The sequence below is a fragment of the Notamacropus eugenii genome, chromosome 1, assembly GCF_028372415.1.
Source record: "Notamacropus eugenii isolate mMacEug1 chromosome 1, mMacEug1.pri_v2, whole genome shotgun sequence".
Classification (NCBI taxonomy): domain Eukaryota; kingdom Metazoa; phylum Chordata; class Mammalia; order Diprotodontia; family Macropodidae; genus Notamacropus; species Notamacropus eugenii.
In genome coordinates, this window is record NC_092872.1 from 145,340,976 (window position 1) to 145,354,090 (window position 13,115).

The 13,115-nt window shown below is 43.2% G+C and overlaps 1 protein-coding gene across 5 annotated transcripts; it reads right to left on the reverse strand.

Moving 5' to 3' along the window:
* Window positions 1-338: 338 nt before the first annotated feature.
* On the reverse strand, window positions 339-11,170 carry LOC140521103 (mucin-16-like). Of its 5 annotated transcripts, XM_072635839.1 has the most exons (7): window positions 9,781-11,164; window positions 8,680-8,807; window positions 8,494-8,561; window positions 7,890-8,059; window positions 5,628-5,969; window positions 3,897-3,976; window positions 339-689 (listed from the first exon to the last, which is right to left on the reverse strand). In XM_072635839.1, exons 2-6 carry the CDS (start codon window positions 8,788-8,790, stop codon window positions 3,906-3,908), a joined length of 762 nt encoding a protein of 253 aa, XP_072491940.1. In that variant the 5' UTR covers window positions 8,791-8,807; window positions 9,781-11,164; the 3' UTR covers window positions 339-689; window positions 3,897-3,905. The 5 variants fall into 5 exon arrangements, with proteins under 5 accessions (XP_072491940.1, XP_072491916.1, XP_072491932.1 ...); XM_072635815.1 differs by having other exon boundaries at window positions 8,680-11,165; XM_072635831.1 differs by lacking the exon at window positions 3,897-3,976 and having other exon boundaries at window positions 8,680-11,167.
* Window positions 11,171-13,115: the final 1,945 nt, after the last annotated feature.

Consider the following 13,115-nt stretch of genomic DNA (forward strand, 5'->3'; position numbering starts at 1 on the left):
ACCCTCTGGTGACAGGTCCCCCATGCTTCACTTGGGAACTTTTGGTGCTTGAGCCTGGGTGAGGGTGGTTGCTCCTAAAGAAGGAGAAGCACTGTCCACTTTGTAAAAAAGCTAAGCCAGAATGCTGTTGGAAAAAGGCTCAAAACATTTCACAGAGTCACATTTGTGTTGCAAATATACAGACAAAAAAAAAAAATCATTTTTCGAAAAGCCAGACCTACACTGCTCTGCTTCTCTAAATAATCTATATACAAAATTCTCTAAGAGCAGACATAAATATGGCAAGGAGACAGAAGAACAAAAAAGGACAATCGAAGTAAATTGAAAAAGACATGAGGTTATTTTGTAACAATTACATGGTTTTATTTTTACTAGTTATACTCATCCAACTACAGGACGTATGTATTTTAAAATAAATTAAAATATCCAGTACAAATGTTTTCTTCTTTTCAGGATAATAAAGTTTATAAAGGCCCAGAGTCATTCTTCCAATACTGAATAGGTGTGGACAGGCTGGTTCTCTTCCTTTGGGTTAATGCTGGAGTGTTTGTGACCCCTAGAGGGAACACAAAGGCAGGTAACTGAGTGTCCTTTAAGTGACTTTCCATCTAGGCGTCCACGAAGCCATCGATTCCTACGTTGTGATCCTGTGTTCTTTCATTTGTTGCGGAATCCTAGCCATTACTTGGCTTTAAGAGAAGAAAGAGGTCAAAGGAATAAATACTGTATCAAAAGAATGCAATCCAGGAGGAGCAGAAAGAGGTATCGTAAGTTTCTACAAATTATACATGTACATTAAAATATTGCCTTCAAGGCAAACCAAAACCTCTCATGAACAACGGAATGTGGATAAAAAGAAACTTGGCTTCCCAACCTTAAGAGGATATATCAACATAAGTTTCTGCAAGGTCAAAAGGTTAACCATTTTGAAAGAAAGTGAGATGAAATTGAGATGATACATCAAGATTTTTCATGTGTTGAGAAGATGATATGGTAGAACATAAAAACCTCACACTTCACACCCCTACACCCTTACACGTCACAAATAACCGGAACTCAAAGAAAAACTGCAGAGACAAAATACTCTCAGGAAGTGCAATCTAATGGAATATAACATTTTTAAATGATACAAATATTCAAAGGAAACACTCACCCCCTAAGGGATCAAAGGTGATCTGTCAACAGACAGCCGACAAACAATACACCAATCACAAATCATCTCTGGGAAACCACCAAGAAGCTCTGAGTTCTGAAGACCTCAGCATACACACAGGCCAACACACCCTTGAACAGCAAGCAATAGGCCTAACTCTGCATTCCCTCAGGGCCTGTCAGCTAGCTTCTGCCCAAATCTCTGCTGGGATGGAGAACTCTCCATCTCTTCCAGCTTGAAGTGTGATGACTTTGCTAATTCCTTTGTTTGGGATTCTGCTACATGGAGTTTAGATCCTTTTCTTGTGACTGCCTTTCAAAGACTTGAAAACAGACATAATTCCTGCAAATATCCTTTTTACCGGGCTCATCCGGCCCTTGTCCTCCTCCAGATCAGGTGGCCAGGCCTGAAGAAACTTGGTCATTGTCACTGAACATTCCAACTTACCAATGAGCTTCACCTTAGCCCTGGCATGTGCGCTATTGCCCTCCTAGGCCTGGCCACATTATTTTCTTACTGCAGCAAAGACCGCTCTAACTCTCTTGGATGCCATATTACACTACTGACTCAACTGGAGCTGGAGAGCCCTAAAAGCCCAGATTCTTTCAACTACATCACTCTGTCATCATACCTTCCCCTAGAGGTTAGTAGTGAAGCTGATTTTTGATCCTTGATTATTTCATTCTCAGTCAATTATTTCATACTCCACAGGTTGAAATATGCAAAAATATGGCAGCACTTTTTGCTAAGGCAAAGAACTGAAGGCCGACAGCATGTCCAGCAATGAGAAGATGGCTGAAAAATTGTGGTATGTGAACGTAAATGAATAGTATGGAATTATAAAAGTCATTAAGAAAAATTTAGGGAAACAAATGAGCAGATGGAGTAAAGCACACTCATATTCAATGACAAAAATGATGTAAAGGAAAAGTATTCTGAGGTCTTCACTTCTCCAGAAGACGATTAGTGAACCAGGCCAACATCCTGTTGGTAGAGAGTACAAGAGCAGAAGCAAACTATCTTTAGAGATGACACATGTTTGCATCCCAACCCCCAATTTTATTTGTCTCTTAGAAGGGTGGCAGATTTCATTTCTTGGGGAGGAAAAGAGGGAAGGAGATGATTACTTGAGACGGATGGGTACCCATAATAGCCTGATGGAAGAAAGAGTTTAAAAATCACATTTTAAAATATCCAGCAAGAACAGAACCAAGTTCAGAAAGGGGACATAGACAAATAATTCTATGGGGTTCGTATAAATTAAGTATCTACTTTGAAATGACCAAAACTCTATGTAAGAGATTCTCGGTTTCCTGTGCAATCCTCTTCTTCACTATTTCTAAATTAATGTGACCGACATAGTTATATTTATTGAAGCTTGTGTAATACACAATCAAAGAGACACCAGTTTCTTCCTACGAGAATCGACCTAATACTTGTTGCCTTTTAGATCTTTTGTAATCCTGACTACTAAAATGGTTAGCTCTTTTTGAAAAGCATTCAGTCTTAGCCTTCACTGACGTCACTTAGAAAAACTTTAGATCCAGGTCACATCCAGATCCTTATGGTGCTCTGCCAGAAACCAATTTTCATGCTGATACTGAAAGGTGAAGGACCGACTACGGTTTGGGACTGATCCTTCCTCTCATTCTACATCCACCAGATCCTTTTACTTGCTAGCCCACATCACTCTTATTTTGGAAAAGACTGCACGGGAAACTCGGTCATATCATTTGCAAAAATCTTGTTAAATGATAACCGCAGCATTTGCCATACTGAGCAATCTAAACACATGGAGAACATGGGAGATGAAATGAGCTGGGGGGGTGACATTGGGAACGCTAGCACCAGGCCTACGACCTGTTTTTCTATCACTTTGCTACCCAAACCTTTCATAACCTAATGTTTAACTTTTCAGTAACAGAAATCAAGCTCCTTATTCTCCATGTGCAGATTTTTTTCTCTTCCCTTTTTTGAAGATGAGGACATTCGCCCTCCTTTGATCCTCTTCCATGCCACACCATTTTCCCCAAATGGCTGATTCTGGCTTCTCCAATGGCATCTGCCTCATTTCTCTCAGTATCCACTGTGCTTGGTGCCCTGGAACTCATCTCAGTTAGGTGCCTGTTTTTAACTCAGGTATCACCTTCTTAAACAGCGATTTTACTACAAAGAGAATTCTCCTTGGTAAAAAAAAAAACAACAACAACAAAACTGGAATAATAGGGACTGCCTCTTGGCTCTCAATAAGATCGTCCAAACTGAGCCACAGTACTCACCCTTGTTCATATTTCTCTTTCCTCACCATCGAATTAAAAACTTTTTAGAAGTTCTAAAACCTGAAAGTCTTTTCCTGTGTTCACCTTCCCTCATAATGAAAAATATGCCAATTAAAAGAATTCAAAAACAATCCAACAATTCGGAAAAGAAGAGAAGTGACCAAGTGATTTTGGGTTGTAAGATTGAGTCTTACCCATGGGGGGGGGGGGGCGCTTGATGATGGTGACATACTTGATGAGGATTTGAACACAGGTCTTTTGGCTCCAGATACCACAATCGTCTTTCCACTGTGCAACCACAAAGTCTCTCTCCCTCTCTCCCTCCCTCCCTCCCTCCCTCCCTCCCTCTCTCCCTCCCTCCCTCCCTTACTCTCTCTCTCTCTCTCTCTCACTTTCACACACACACACACACACACATGCACACAGTACTAACAGGCTCTTAGGGGTTCCCCAGTTTCTCTTACTGTGAAGTATCACATAAGGTTAACCAGGAGCACCAGGAGTAGTGCCAGGCCGAAAAAGCTGATGGTCCAGTAGGGCATGTCTGGGGAGAAACAGAGATGATGCTAAGGGGCCATCACAGGGATGTGAGGACAGCACAGTGTGTGGAGCGTTCCCAACAGGATTAGCCCCCACATGTAACAGGCACACAAGATGTGGAAGCCCAGCTCCAATATCACTTTCTCTTCAAGTCCAAGAGCCACGAAAAGTCAATCCACTAGGTTCTCACAGAGTTGTCTGTCACACTCAGATCTATTGCATTGCTAATGCAAGTCTGTCTTATCCACAGCCAACTCTCCAACTCTCCTAAGTCTCAAGTGAATTTAAAATCTGTTCTGTTGAAGGAAGCTTTTCCTCCAAGTGCTGCGTTCACACAGGAAATCACAGGTCCAGTCTCGAATCTTATCTCCTCCATTATGCCCTTGAGAGGAAATGTGGAGAAGAGGGTAGATAGCTGAATTCGGAGACAGGAAGATATAACTACAAGTCCAGTGGCTTCGGGCACATGTTGTCTCCTTGACCCTGGGCAAATCACTTTGCCTCTCAATGTCACTCTCGAAGATATTAAGATAAAAGTATGTATGGGTGTGCACTGGAAACATGAGTTCCCTAAAAGGAGTTCTCCGTGTCTATGAAATGCCATGCATGAACCTCTGCAGAAGAGAGGAAGGGAGTGGAAGGGATGGGAGTGAAAGGAAGAGCAGAGTGTGGAGGGAGGAGGAGGGGCTAGAGGAAAGAATGAACGAAGAATGCATGGCATAGTTTGTATATTTCTATCCATCTGTCTGTGGCTTTCTCTACGCGGTGGTGGGGAAGAAGGGAGACAATTGGGAACTTACCATCCAACAAAATATTCATTAATTTTTTTTTTTTTAAAAAGGAACAAGCATTCACTTAAGTACATGTTACATAATAATTACTTCAGAAATAATATCTCATTTGAGATGCTAATAAATGTTTTCTAAGTGAAAGAGGTTTGAAGATCCACAGAGGAAAAGATGGGAGGAGCAGCCTGAAGGGGTAAATGGCAACAAGGTTTGTGTGTCTTGTGGCTCTTTGGAGGACTCCCTTTGTCCTCAGGGAGGCCCTCATGACTGGGGCTCTCAGAAGGCATTTGCAAAGGTCATAAGTTTCTGCCCTGAAAAGAGACCCCTGTCAGCTCCTTGCTTGGGTTTGGGGGAGTGTAGGGATGGTCTGGCATTGGAATTGTTTTTTCTCACCTCTGACACTAACTTTCAGTGACTTTGGGCAAATTCAAGTCTGTTCCCTGGATCTGACTTTGCTCAATCTCAAATTTATAGGGTTGGAAGCTCTGAGGCCCTTCCCAGATCAAACCTTCTCCATTCTGTATGTTAATACTGCTCTCCAATGTCCGACATCCTGGCTTCTAAGGGCCCTCCCAGCACCGACATCTTGGCTTCTGTGTGCTGCACCCAAAACTCTGACAATCTCAATTCTAAAGGCTTTCCAAGTCCTGACATTGTAGGTCCTAAGAACCTTCCTGTTGTTAACCTGTTATGCGTTCTGTTGTAGGGAACTTCCTTGCTCTGCAGTGTTTCAGAATCATCAGTCTTAATTTCACCCCCAATTGCTGGATTCCAAGCCTCCTAAGCTTTCCTTCTGCCTCAAGGCCCCTTCCCATCTCCTCTTCCCACTGCAGTTTCCCCACCCTGACTCGATTCTATTTTCCCTACTTGTCATGTGGAGGTTATCCAGCTTGAATAGGCCCCTGGGGCAGTGGCCTGTGGTCTTCCTGGTCCCGTCCAGAAAACCTTGTCCAATGGAGTTCGAACCCAGGTTGGAGGAGAAGCTGCAGTTCCAGTTGACCCTCACGAAGGGCATCTGATGAAGAGCACATTCAGTCAAGGGCCTGGCACAGATGGGGACCCAATTGCTCATCGCACTGTGGCCTTCTCCTTCCAAGGCCACAGCCCTGGGGTGAATTGAGGAGGTCTTCTTCCCTGTAGCCCAGGGAGGTAGCATGAGAGGACTCCACAAAACCTCAGTAGATTGGACCATGCTTTCTTCCTTGTAACCTGGAAAACAAAGGATGGACAGTCAAGCAAGAGAGTTACTTAGAGACTCAGCTGAAGTAAGGCCTTAGTTTATCACCCCTGAGGAACCAAGGGATTTGCATCCTGGAGAAAGAGAGAATCCTCCCTTGCACTGCCTAACTCACGCTTTTGTCTGAGACCCAGCCAGGAAGGGTGAGAGACAAAACAGGGTTGTATCTTTATGTGATTTCCTGTGGGAGCAAATGTCGACTTGTACCGGACCCCCCATTTTCTTCTCTGGCCTCAGCAATCATTCATTGCTCCTAATTCTGCCTTATGGGATTCAGCAGAATGAAAACCTCTTGCTCATGATAGGCTCCTGAAAAATCAAAGAATGTGATCATGATGTCTCCTGGCTAAACATGAACAGTTCTTTCTAGCTGTCGCCATCATCATCAGTAGTATATCTCTGCAAGATGATTTAAGGTTTTCACAGTACTTTAGAAATGTGGTCCCATTTCTCCTCACTGTCGAATTTTGAGATTGGTATTACTATGATTATCCCCATTTTTCAGACGAGCAAATGGAGCATGAAAGCTGTTCCCTTAAGTGACGTCCCTATGTCACACAGCCAGTGAGCTTGTCAGGCAAGACTGGAACTCGGTTTTCCCTGGCTCTAGGATCAGGACACTAGCTACTGCACTGCCTCTCTGCCTTTACCCCATACTTTCATGATGCCTCGCCATCCTGGGGCTCCTCAAAATGAACTAGCTTCAACTTGTAAAGGCAGAGGAAGATAGAACTGTCACCTCCCTCCTTTCAAGCTACTACACTTCTGTTGTTGTAGATTCAACTACGATTCCTTGTAGTCAGCTAAATGCAGACAGAATTGTGACAAGAAATCATATGGCAAACTGGTTTGAAATGGCTATTCAGAATTCAGAAGTTCTGAAATCAGAACCCATCCCTTAAAACTGAATGAATGCTCTGATCCTGTCAAATCACTTAACGTCTCAGGCTCAGGAAAGTCCTTAAAATGATAGGTTTTGGACAGCTAGCACTTTGCCTCCCGGGAGGGAATTTCCACCCTCAAGGAAGACCAAGAGACATATTAGCACACCAGTGTGTTTCTGTTGGGGTTTTTGGCATGCATGCCCTGTCACTTTGATGGCTCTTATTAAGCTTACTCTCAAGATAATCTCCAAGGTCACTTTCCAATGACTTGTTATAGAGTTCTGTCTCCCCAAAACTATATACTTCTGTTTCATTAATATAGAAGTGGATTGGATTTCAAAAGCACTAAAGAGCCGTTTGAATCAGAATCACATATTGAGACCTGGCCAAGACCACATCTGGGCCAACATTATAATTTACAGAAGACACAGCTGAGGCTCATCTAGGGTAATTTGTTAGTCAGCTGTCAAACTGAGAGGAATTAGAAAGTTAGGAGTAGAACCCAGGCCCTCTTCCTTCAAATCCACTTTCTTCCACTTCAGTACATGTCAATTCTTATTAAATTTCACTTGATTGGTACAGAGCCATCATTGTCGTAGGTGGAAACCTTTTGTCCTCCTGATTCCATCCTACTCTTAGATACTTATCCTTCCTTACTTCACCTCATCCATCCTTCTCCTTGCTGACCTCTAGTCTCCAACCAAAGAATTACTTCAAAGTTTGCATTTTCAAAGACCAAAAAATGGACAGAACAACAATTATCTCCAGCTACCACAGATAACACCAGAGATGGCACCAAGTAGTGGGCAGTCTAGCAACTCAGTTATACGTAGGTTCTATCTTTTGGACCTGGATGAAAAAATGGGACATTGGAATAAAGGATTCTGGGCAGGGGTGGAATAAGGGATAAAAGAATAAGGCTTAAAATGAAGAGAAAATAATACTGAGGTTATATCAGAAGACTGGTCGGGAGAGTGGCCAAGATGATGGCTCAGTTAGGTAGCTCACCATCAAGGTAATGACTGTCCTTGGCCAGGGTGAAGAGGCACAGAATGGTAATGCCATGTGTTTCCCTGCTCATCTCCCAGTACACTTCACTGTCCATGACAGGCTTGACAGGGACAACGCGATGGGTACACAGGAAATCCACTCTGGTTGCAAATCCATTCATCATAGCTCTAGATAAAAACAACAATGGGAGGTGATATGAACATCTGTGAAATTGGTGCTGAGAAATGTGTTGGGATTCTGGGTAGAGAGGGGCTTAAATATATGCCAGAAGTGACCTGAGAAAGGCTGACAGTGGCCTTGGAATGGTCGGTGAGCTAGCATTACCTGTCTGGGTAGCAGTGGTGAGAAGCCGTAGGACCGCAACTGGAGAAGACATTCTTGACATTAGACTGTTTCTTACAAATCAGTACTTATGAATGAACGCACTTTTATTTCCTGCACTTTCTGGGATTAGAGGCACTGGGATAAAGTTGTTTGGGAATTTGAACATAGAGAAAATGAGACTAAAGGTAAGTGTATAATCGAGTTGACTATCTTTTACATATAGCAGTCCATTAGAGGTTTATCCTCAAGGGTGTGCGGAAAGTGTTACAATTCTTACCTCAAAGAAGTCACCTTGCATTCAGGGAAATAGGGCCCAATGGTAGTTTCCCTAAACAAGAGGCCAATCTGGCAAAGCAAGGAAAGAGTCAAGTAAACTTGGGGTAAGAGAAGATGGATCCCAGTCAAGGAATGGGGAAATCAGCTGTGTAGTTGGCGGATGGGGTCGGATATGGGGAAGACTAACCATGTGTTGCATGACATTCTCAGCAGAGTTGAATGTGTCAGAACTGGGCTGCCCCATATCTTCTGAGCAGATGAAGTTCGTAACGGTAAAGTTTGCAACAAGAGATTCCATGCTGGACGTGCCACTAACTGAAATATGAGTCAGAGAGGAACATCTGTGTGTGAGCATTATCCACTCTACTAGCATGCCCAAGGTCACCCAGTTCCTATTCTATTCCTTTCTGCAAGGGAAACCCATTAACCTGGCTGCACTGATATCTCTGGGTAGGTACGATTTCTCACTCTCCCAGTTCCGCTTTATTCAGCTTTTCTTCAAGTCCTAATCTAATGACAAAAGCCGTAAAGACAGTCCACCAAAGGATCCCGAGATGCTAGCACTTTGGTAAGTGGTAAGGCTGGTGCTAAGGAATGGTAATGGACTGGAAGATGTTCCTGGAGCAAAAGTGGTTGACAAAGGAGCTCAAACTAAATCAAGGTGAAAGAAAACCGTTGATAGAACCACAACTGAGAAACTAGAGAACCAAGAGAAGTTCGTTGGATGGGGAAAGGGTTCTGCTTGATTTGGTCAAGATTGATCAGGAAAGCACTTATTCATCATTTGCCATATACAATGCATTGTAATAAGTGCTAGACATACCAACAGAAGCAAAAGAAGGCCCTGCTTTCAAAGAGCTCCCAAGCTATGTCCAGATGACTATGTGGGGACCCACAATCTCGAAGAGAATGAAGTTCAACATGAAGCTGAATTATCACAAGAGGTACCAGGTTCTGGGCAAATGCTAACTCTGGTCAGACAAGGTGGGGGGCTGTTCGAGGGGCCTTTCTTTTTCCTCATCTTTGGCATGAGATGCAACAATTTGTGCCACGTGCCTGCAGGGATCTCTCTGGCAAATTACCAGATATTTAAATCTTCTCTGGAATTGCTTACAAGGGACTTCAGAAGTCATGCCAAATCCCCACTCCTGTCTTGCCCAGCCTCTGCATCATAGAGTTAGTAGGGTTTGTTTGGAAACTCTACGTTCCCTTCCTTTTCTCCTTCTTTCCAGAACTTTGAAAAGCCTACTGAGCCCTTTCCAGAACGCTAAAGTCCTAACAATTCTACCTGTGTAGGCTTCAGGTCCTGTTGATCCCACGGAATATGGGAAGGTTGCTATAGTGGCTACCCCAGAAGCTGCAAAAGAAGAGTCTTATTAAAATGAGGACATAAAGTGGGAGAAAGTTAAGTTGGCTAACACCTTAAGGGCAGGGACTGAGTATTTTTATGTCATTCTTTGCATTCCGAGGACATAGTACATTCCTTGGCATATAGTAGGAGATGAAGGAATGATTCCACACTGGGCACCATCTCTGGGTTCTCTATGCAGGAAATGACAAAGTAAATACATGACTGTCATCAAACTCATTTGACTGGTGTTTAAGTAACCACAGAACGGCTTTCAGGGGCTAAGGTTATTTTCACTGCTGGTAATGTCTCTGGCAGAAATAGAATGAAGCTCTCAAGGAAGATTCTCAACACGTAATTCCTGCTCCAGGAACATTTTTCCATCTGAGCTTCATATGGAACATTATGTCCATAACCCGGATTGTCCTGTGAGGGCAACCTTTTCACCATGGAATCTTGGAGAGAGGACATGAGAATCCCAGAGTCTGATTCAATGTCTCTTATCCGAAAGATCCAGTAGGAGGGAGATATCCTACTTTTCCACATAGAATTTCAGCCTTGGAAGCCTCCTAGATGGCATCGAAACAGGACTTCCCAAAGAACCCCGGGAAAAGAAAGGATAATCACCCTCTGCCCAAAGAGTTACAGTGAGAGGAAAGTCATTCCATATTGAGGTAGCTGATTCTAATACTAGGAGTCCTTTCTAACAAGGCTCAAGTGAGTTACAGAGGCACAGATTTGAGAGAAAGTCATGCCAATTTCACTGTTCTGGTTCTGAGCACCAACTCCCCTTGTGAAGACATTTCTGAAATCACAATTGCCTGCGACTCAACGGATATCTGTGAAACAAGGCATTTAGTTTTCATGAATTGAAATGGATGGTGTTCATGACAAACTGGGAAACAAAGGACAGAAAATGAATGTAAATATCAAAGGAGTTGGGAATAGAAGGCAAAGAACACTTGAGAGGCTACATTGAGAAAAGAAGACCTGGTGGCTCAGCTTGCTGTCTTTTCGTATGTGGAGGATGTGATCGCTGAACAAAGGGACAAGAGAATTCTCCTGGGAACCTGTCAGCTCTCTACCGTGACAAACATAACAAAGGATCTTGACTTGCTCTCCTCTGCTCTAAAGAGACACAGACAACAACACACTTTCCCATGGGTTGCCTTGGATTGTCACCAGGCTCTTCTCCATAGTCTTCTGACTTCTAGGAGAAAATCAACACATCAGGATGAAGGACGAACAGAAATGTGACACCTCAGGCATGGCCTGGTCCAACCCTTACCTGACCAGGAATACCCTCCACCACATCCCCAAGAAGTGGTGATCGACCATTTATTTGACATTCCTCAGGGAAGGCAAACCTTCTCCTTCCTGAAGTAGACCATCCCACCACATGATACGAAATTTTTCTTCACTTCTAGTGGATATTTGCTTCTTTGTAACGTGACACTGTATTGCTCGTTCTACCTTCTGGGTCAAAGCAGAACAAGTCCAGGCCCATTTCCCTGTGACAGCCCTTTAACCCCCTTAAGACAATTGAATACTGTGTCTCTTTCATATACCCTAAGGTTTTCCTTAAACTTTGTTATTTGACACACCACACTGTTGATCCATGTCGAGCTTCAGTCCATTAAATGTCCCAATATTTGGTCAGAAAATTCCAGCCTCCGCTTGTCCATCTTGGACTCATAAAAGGGTTTTGAGAGTACAGACGCAAAATTCTACTATGTCTATTAAATTTCACCTTACTACATCTGAGCCCACCATTCTAGCCTATGATTTGGAATTCCAAATCTGTCATCCAATATATCCATTGGTTCTATCTTAAACCCTTGGGGTTAGATGTAAAATCAGTAAACGTGTTTTCTACCTATTCTCTAGCTGTTTTCCTTCCCTAGGTAGCACAGAGACCAAGAAATATCCCTGGGACAATTCACTACACACCTCCTTCCAGGAATAATTACTGACTATTCTTTGGGTCCAGCCATTCTTCCAGTTGTCAACTACTTAGCTGTGATGCCATCTAGTCACCATTTGTCCATACTGTCCATAACATTAGCATGGCAACATTTGACAAACCAATTCCTCTTCTGCTTACTACAAATGTCTTCCACCCTTAAGGGGAGAAAAATACCTTTCACTTGATCCTGTCCTCACCTTCCCCTATTCCTACATGTCTTCTCCCTTTTACAGTCAATCGAGAAAAAAGCTGCTTCTCCCTCTCCTCCTCACTTCTCACCCTCTTGCAATCTGCCTTCTGATCCTACCATTTAACTGAAACTCCCTGAGTTTGACCAATCATCTCTTCATGGCTAAATTCAGTGGCTTTTAAGCAGTCCTTATTCCTTTTGAAATTTCTATGATACAGACACTGCTGATCACACCGTTTCTCCTCCAGACTCTCTCTTTCATAGCGTTATATGATTTAATTCTTCTCTTGAGGGACACGATGACTGGACATTTCCACACAAAGGTTGCAAACTCATCTTAAACACAACCTGTCCAGAGGGTGATTCAGATGTCTTTCTAAACCCACATCTCAGCATCATCTACCTATTGCTGCTGATGGCACCATGGTGACCCGGTTCACAACACTCACCCTCAGCCTTGCTCCCTTGCCTCCAGTTTCCAAAATTAACATCTATTCTATTTCTACAGCACCGCACACATTAACTCACCCAGACACTACCTTCATTCAAGTCCTCATCCCCACTAGCTGGCATGGCCTAGCACAATAGCCTCCACAAACTGGCCTCTCAGATTCTGCCCTCTCGACTTCAGCCCATCTTCCACACACTTGTTAAATTCAAGTTCCCAAAGCCCCGGTCTGGCCATGCCACTCACATCCTTAAGAACCTTCACTGGTCTAAAATTTGCAGACTCCCTTCTTTAAGATTACCCATGGAATAAAATAGAAGTGTCCCTATTTCATATTTTAAGCCAACAACAAATCCAGTTAAAGCCCAATGATCTCTATCCATTTCATTTACATGTCTCACAGTCATACACTATACATTCTAGCTGTTGTATTTTACCCGTACCTGACATTCCATCTTCTGGCCTTACATAAGTGCTCACACACCCCTGGAAAGCTGTCCATCCTCACTTCCACTGCTAGGAACCCCTCATCCTCTCACTGGTTCACCTGAAACCCTGTCTCCTCGAACCGTTTTCTTGATGTACCCCACTAGAAAGAGAGGTCGTGTATTTGCTGTAAATATATTTCATGTTTTGCTCTTTCTGGATACATGCAAGCTGCTTAAGTTCAA

What these genes read in the sequence shown, in the direction of transcription:
- LOC140521103 (XM_072635805.1), bottom strand. Translation starts at nt 8,865, where the DNA reads ATGCTAGTAGAGTGGATAATGCTCACACACAGATGTTCCTCTCTGACT. An exon ending in TGCAAGGTGACTTCTTTGAG is followed by an intron (nt 8,060 to 8,493) that starts GTAAGAATTGTA and finishes GTTTTTATCTAG; the next exon opens with AGCTATGATGAATGGATTTG. An exon ending in GGACAGTCATTACCTTGATG is followed by an intron (nt 5,970 to 7,889) that starts GTGAGCTACCTA and finishes TTTGTTTTCCAG; the next exon opens with GTTACAAGGAAGAAAGCATG.